General features: G+C 44.7%; 1 protein-coding gene and 1 pseudogene across 1 annotated transcript in view; both read right to left on the bottom strand.

Moving 5' to 3' along the window:
- Nucleotides 1–95, bottom strand: part of LOC143034882 (uncharacterized) — a 25,918-nt gene extending 25,823 nt beyond the window's left edge. Inside the window, exon 1 of the mRNA XM_076201226.1 lies at nucleotides 1–95. This exon is cut by the window's left edge and continues 847 nt beyond it. Coding sequence (XP_076057341.1) covers nucleotides 1–95 — 95 coding nt within the window.
- Nucleotides 96–703: 608 nt separating this feature from the next.
- Nucleotides 704–1,903, bottom strand: LOC143034883 (uncharacterized; annotated as a pseudogene).
- Between the last annotated feature and the right edge of the window lie 4,509 nt (nucleotides 1,904–6,412).

Consider the following 6,412-nt stretch of genomic DNA (forward strand, 5'->3'; position numbering starts at 1 on the left):
ACCAAGACATCTCCTCTATTTAGGTTAAGTTCTTTGAGTCTTTCGATGAAATCAGTTTGGGCCACGGACGTTTGATCCACGGACGTTTGGGTCATGGGCCAACACTCCCGGATGTTTGGGCCAATTCTCACGGAATGGAAGTAAACATGGATTGAACATTAAAGGAAACAAAGACATCTTCTCTCCTTAGGTTAAGTTCTTTGATTCTTTCGATGAAGTCAGTTTGGGCCACGGACGTTTGATCTTCGGACGTTTGGGCCGTGGGCCAACACCCCCGGATGTTTGGGTCACGCAGATAGGACTTTTGAAAAAAAAAATGATATAATGAACAAAACTTTTTTTTATTCCATACCACATTTGCATACTTACATATATACAACTATATGCAAGTTTGCGAGTGTAATCGATTTTACTAGATTTTGCATCAAGTTTACATAGAGGACATCGATTTTACTAGATTTTACATCAAGTTTAGATGGAGGAAATTGATTTTGCACGTTGGAAATTCCACCCCGAAGGTTGTGACTTATGCCACGAAGGAATTCTGGGATGGTCTTCTTGTCCTCCTTCAAGGGCGACCACAAGGTTATGGAGGCGACCTTGCAGCTCGTTGTAGACCTTCTTGCCCTGCTTAGCAGGGCGAATTCCACGAGCCTCCTGGAGCAGGATGCCATCCTCAGTCGCAGCCTCTGCCTACAGGCACTCAATAAGTATACACGGTGGGCTTAGCGTTTCCCACCGGGCTGATAAACTTATTATTCCAGCCCTCACAGACGTTGTTGGTTCTGGGCTGCTTGTCGAGAGTGGCCTGGAACATGGGAGGTGTGCGACGTAGGCGGATGGGCTTGAGGACTCCAGGCCTGGCGGTAACATCCCGGCGATGACGTAGTTGTCCTGAAACGTACGTGGAATCAAAGTATTCCACGAGGGCCGCGGCCTCATCAGGCATGGTCGTACGAAGGTGCGCCATACCTGACTTTACCTCCTCCGGAGCCAGGAAGGTGAGAGCATCCATCTGTCCACAGAAGAGGCGGAAATCATCGTCGGACTCATAGAGGTTCTTCTGACCCAGGCCCTGTATCTGCCTCCAGATGGATTGGCTGAGATGATAAAAACAGAAACGGACCTGGATCTCCTCTCCAAAGACCACACGCAGAGCCAGCTCCACAGGCCTTTCGAAGTCGATGATGACTGTGCTAGAATCACAGCCACTCTCCTCTAGGACCCTCAAGACCTGCTCATAGCTGGTCTGTGTCTTGCGTTGCAGCAAGGCGTAGACCAGGGGGACGTAGACTCCATTGTCTCGGGCCTGGATAACGAAGAGCTGGTGGAAGAGTCTTGGAGCCACGGAGAAAGTATCTATACACCAGTCGTCGCAGGCTGCTAATTGCTCCAGATGAGTTGGGGAGGTAAAAATGATGATCCTCTCATCTGCCTCTGGCCTGTTGTCAAAGTGGAGGTGGGAGGCCCAGTGACAGGTGATCTCTGACTCGGGAAGACTCTGTAGATCCTTAGGCCGGTGTGCAACTCGGGTGCGACGGAGGACCCGCTTGCTGGTGTCGGACCTAGGCATATGTGCCTTGGCCTCCTCCGACAGTGTTGCATTGGTGAAGGTGAGTATCTGGTCGTTGGTGCTGGCAGCCTTCCTCTTCATAGCCTGGCGAACCATCTCCACTTGGCATCCTACAGTGTCAGAAAGGTGGTTATGCGCCGAGGGAGCTGTAGGTTCAGCGAAACTTTTGGTGGTCTTCAGGGTAGAAGGTCACAGGGAGGATGACCGCTTGGCACACCGCCAAACGATCTCATCTGACTTGGCAACATGCTTCTTGGTGTACATGAAGCCATCAAGAACGATCTTCTGACCACCTCGTTTGGATGTGATGACCTCAAGCTCAGTTGACATGGTTGAGTAGCTCAGTGAAACTAATATGACATCTCCTGACAGGTCAGGTTTTTATACAGAACTTTCCAAGGTGTAATATGCTTAACACATGTTGAGTAGATCTGGAGGTGTGATAGGCACATTAGATTTCATTGCTAGGACGGTTACAAATAGAAGTGCAGAGGTAATTATCAAACTCTCTCTAGAGTTAGTTAGACACATTCCTGACTATGCGGTACAGTTTTGGTCTTTGTTTTTTATAGAATGGACATCAATTCAATAGAATCAGTATAAAGGAGAATGACCAAAATGATACATGGACTCAGAAATTTACCTTAAGAAGAGAGGCTTAGGCACCTTAACTTACACTCTGGAAAGATGCAGAGTGCTGGATGATCTAATAGAGGTGTTTAAGTGGATCAAAGGCTCTAACAAGGGTGACGCAAACAAGGTCATCATATTAAGACAAAAGGGCAAGACTCGCAGTAATGAATTTAAACTGGACAAAATTATATTTAAGAAGGAAATAGGCAAGAATTGGTTTACTACTAGGGTGGTCAACGAATGGAACAGACTTAGTAACCATGTAGTGAGCGCTGAAACTATCAGTTGTTTTAAGAAACGGTTAGACACTTTTATGGATGTGGATGATAGGTGGTAATTGGCATAGAACTGCCTAGTATAGGCCTCATGGTCTCTTGCAGTCTCCTTCATTCTTATGTTTTTATGTTATAAGCTAAAGCCTGGAGGTGATACTAAACACATATTGAGCAGATCAACATGAGCCTTAAACAAACAAACCTTAGCATCAAGGCACTAAAAACAATAAAAGTAAACAAAATGACATTAAAAATAATAAAAGAAATTCCGTGGCCCAAATGACCCCCACAGGTAGTCCCGTGGCCCAAACTTCCTGGGTTGGTGGCCTATGGCCCAAACGTCCGAGGTCCAAACGTCCGGGGCCCAAACGTCCTTCAATCCATGTGTGGTGAGTTGGTAACTAGAGGTCTGAGAAGTTTTGCCAGGTACAAAGTAGGATTTTAAGTCGGTGAATCTCCAAAAGCTACTATGTTTCGAAGGGGAATATTTTCTTTGTGGACTTTTGGTAACCAATAGAACCAAGAAACTGCGATCCAAAGTCGAACGAGAGCTGAAAGAACTCGAAGGAAAACGGGTTATAAATGACGACGAGTGGAAGAAAATGGGGCCCAAGAGATTCCACCATCCCTAAGTATTTGCAGTGAAGAATTGATCAAAGATGAGATAGATTACATTTTCAATGTTCTCACCAAACTCCGTTATCTCCTTTTCTTATGAAGTCCTTTCTGTAGCATCTATATTTAGTCCCAGTTCGGTTGGTGGTCATGGCTGTCTACTTGAACCACTAGCGATTTTGATGTTTGGTGGTTCCTGACGTCATTCCTGCGCTAATTTGTCCACTTTTTAATATCTCTACAGGTTTCTCCGTAGTAGCTCATAGGACATTTTCCACACGATATCTTATAGATGACGCTATTTTCAACTTTGTTGACCACGACTTTGTTCTCGTTCTTGATAATAATGTTAATAGTGGTAATACTACTACTACTACTACTAGGAATAATAATAGCAACGCTACTATCAATAGTAAAAAATAACAATGATGGTAATACCAATGATAATAATGATCCTAATAATAACAACAATAATAACAATAATGATAATGATGATAATAATCAATAATGATAATAACAACAACGTCACTAGAATAATCAATAATAACAAGAGAAGGTAGAACAAGACGTCGATCCTCCTCCTCCTCCTCCTCCTCTTCCTCGTCTTCTTACTCCTCGTCCTCCTCTTCCTCCTCTTCCTCCAGCTCCTTCTCCTCCTCTAGGAAGACGGTACATTGGTAAGCCACGCCGTGCTGGCTTCGTCCAGAACCGGTTTGGGACCAACAACAACAAGAGACCACACCAAAGCTAATCTGCCCAACCCCCCCTCCCCCCTCCCCGTACTCCTCCTCCCTCTCTCCCCATTCCCCTCCCACTCCCCCTTCCACCCCTCTTCCCTCACATCCCCTTCCACTCCTCCCTCTCTCCCCATTCCTCTACCCCTCCCCTCCCTTTCTCCTCCCTCTCTCCCCATTCCCCTACCCCTCCCCTCCCTCTATCCCTATTCCCCTACCCCTCCCTTCTCCCTCCCCCTTCCCTTTCCCTCCCCATGTTCCTCCCTCTCCCTTCCCCTCCTCCTCCCTCTCTCTCTATTTCCCGACCCATATATCCTCTCCCTCGCCCTCTCCCTCCTCCTCCCTCTCTCCCCATTGCCCTCCCCTTCCCCCCTCCCACTCCCCTCCCCCTCCTCCTCTCTCTCTCAGTTCGGCTGTCCTAACTTGTTGGTTAAAGGCGACTCTTTCATTCACAGAGAACTACAGCTATTAGGTTGATATAGAAATCGTGTTAAAAAAAGGACAAATGGCAATTGATGTGATGTCATCCTAACGGAGTCTCGTGATTGGTGGGCGGATGCACACGCCCCCGCCCTTCACCAATCACACGCGCGCTCTCCGTCCCCGTGCTTAGAGGGGGCGGAGCCTGTTTATCAACATAATTTGAACAGATTGTATCCTTCGCTGTGGTGTGTTCGGTTTCGCACCTGAATTGGTATTACAGAGTGCCCAGGTCGATTCGTGGCCACGCATGGTTCCTACCACTCACGTAGGTTGTCGTAGTACTCAAGGTAAAGGTTACGGCTCATCCCTCAGGGTCTCCTTGTGTAAGAACCTCTGCCAATTTTAATTTCCTGTTGGGTTTGACGCGATTTTTTCCATCTGACTGCCGCCAGGTGATTTTATTCGGATGAGAGAAGATACAGACACACACAGACACACACACAGACACAGACACATACACACACACACACACACACACACACACACACACACACACACACACACACACACACATATATATATATATATAAATATATATTTGTGTGTGTGTGTGTGCGTGCGTGTATACATATCTATCTATCTATCTATATGTATATATACATATATATATATATATATATATATATATATATATATAACATAAGTTAAAAGAAAGGAACATGGACCCCTAAAGGCCCCAGAACCTTGACATAGATTCCTGGAACACGTCCGGACTACACCCGGAATCCTGCAAATCCCACTGAACAGGAGCTTGATCCCCTTAGAAGAGGATCCAATCCTCCTAAAATGGGTTCGAATCCTATTTACGATTATCTGGTTTTCGGAGGATTTATTGACGTTTCCACAGACAGGGTCCCTGGTCTGAACGTTGTTTGGAGGTCGGGGCCCATTGAAGACCCGTTCAACGTGAAGTGGTGAGGTGTTTTCACCCACAGGATCTTCATAGAATACAATCTTCTCACATTGATAGAATTCCTCAGGTTTGCTAAAATATTGATTTTTTTTTGTTATTTCGATATTACATATACATATAATTTACATACATTCATAAATACATACATACATATATATGTGTGTGTTTATGAATATTTATATATATGCATATATATAGACATTTATAAACACACACACACACACACACACACACACACACACACACACACACACACACACACACACACACACGCACGCACACACACGCGCGCACACACACACACACACACACACACACACACACACACACACACACACACACACACACACACACACACACACACACACACACACACACACACACACACACACACACACACACACACACACACACACACACACACACACACACACACACACACACATATATATATATATATATGTATACATACATATATATCTATATATATATATATATATATATATATGTATACATACGTACATACATATATATATGTATATATATATATATATTATATATATATATATATATATATATATATATATATATATATATAATATATATATATATATACATTGGCTGCATGTTATTGTGGAAGAGTAGCATGCAGTTGATACTTTAGGGTCTATATGGGTCGCCCCTACGGACTAGAGCCACACATCATTTTGTCTGTGATAGAGGAAAACTCTGTTCATAGAGAAATGATGACACTTTTATATTACGACTGTCCCTCCGTTATGCTGTCCCCCAACCCCTTGTTACTGTCCTGTACCATTTCTCTGAATATTCACTTCCTTTTTTCGCGTACCCTGTGGTGGGGATAGAGAATGCTACCACCAAGTCTTTGCACTTGAGTCGTAAGAGGCGACAAGGGACGGGGGATGGGATTAGGAGTCCTACTTCCTATAGCCCCAAAGGAGACATTCCTAAAAAAAAGTAAAGGCATAAGTGGATCTGGGAGTTTTCCAACCAGTACCCTAAGGTTTGGGTCTTCTAGTGTGCGTGGATGTGGTACAGATGAGAGTAAAAGGGAAGAGATAGGTAGTATGTTTGTGAGAAGAATGATGGATGTGTTGGCTTTGAGTGAAACTAAAGGGAAGGGCGAGTGTGAGTTTGGGAGTGTAGCCGGGGGATACTCAGGAGT

The sequence above is a fragment of the Oratosquilla oratoria genome, chromosome 18, assembly GCF_046742065.1.
Source record: "Oratosquilla oratoria isolate Oo_2021 chromosome 18, ASM4674206v1, whole genome shotgun sequence".
NCBI lineage: Eukaryota > Metazoa > Arthropoda > Malacostraca > Stomatopoda > Squillidae > Oratosquilla > Oratosquilla oratoria.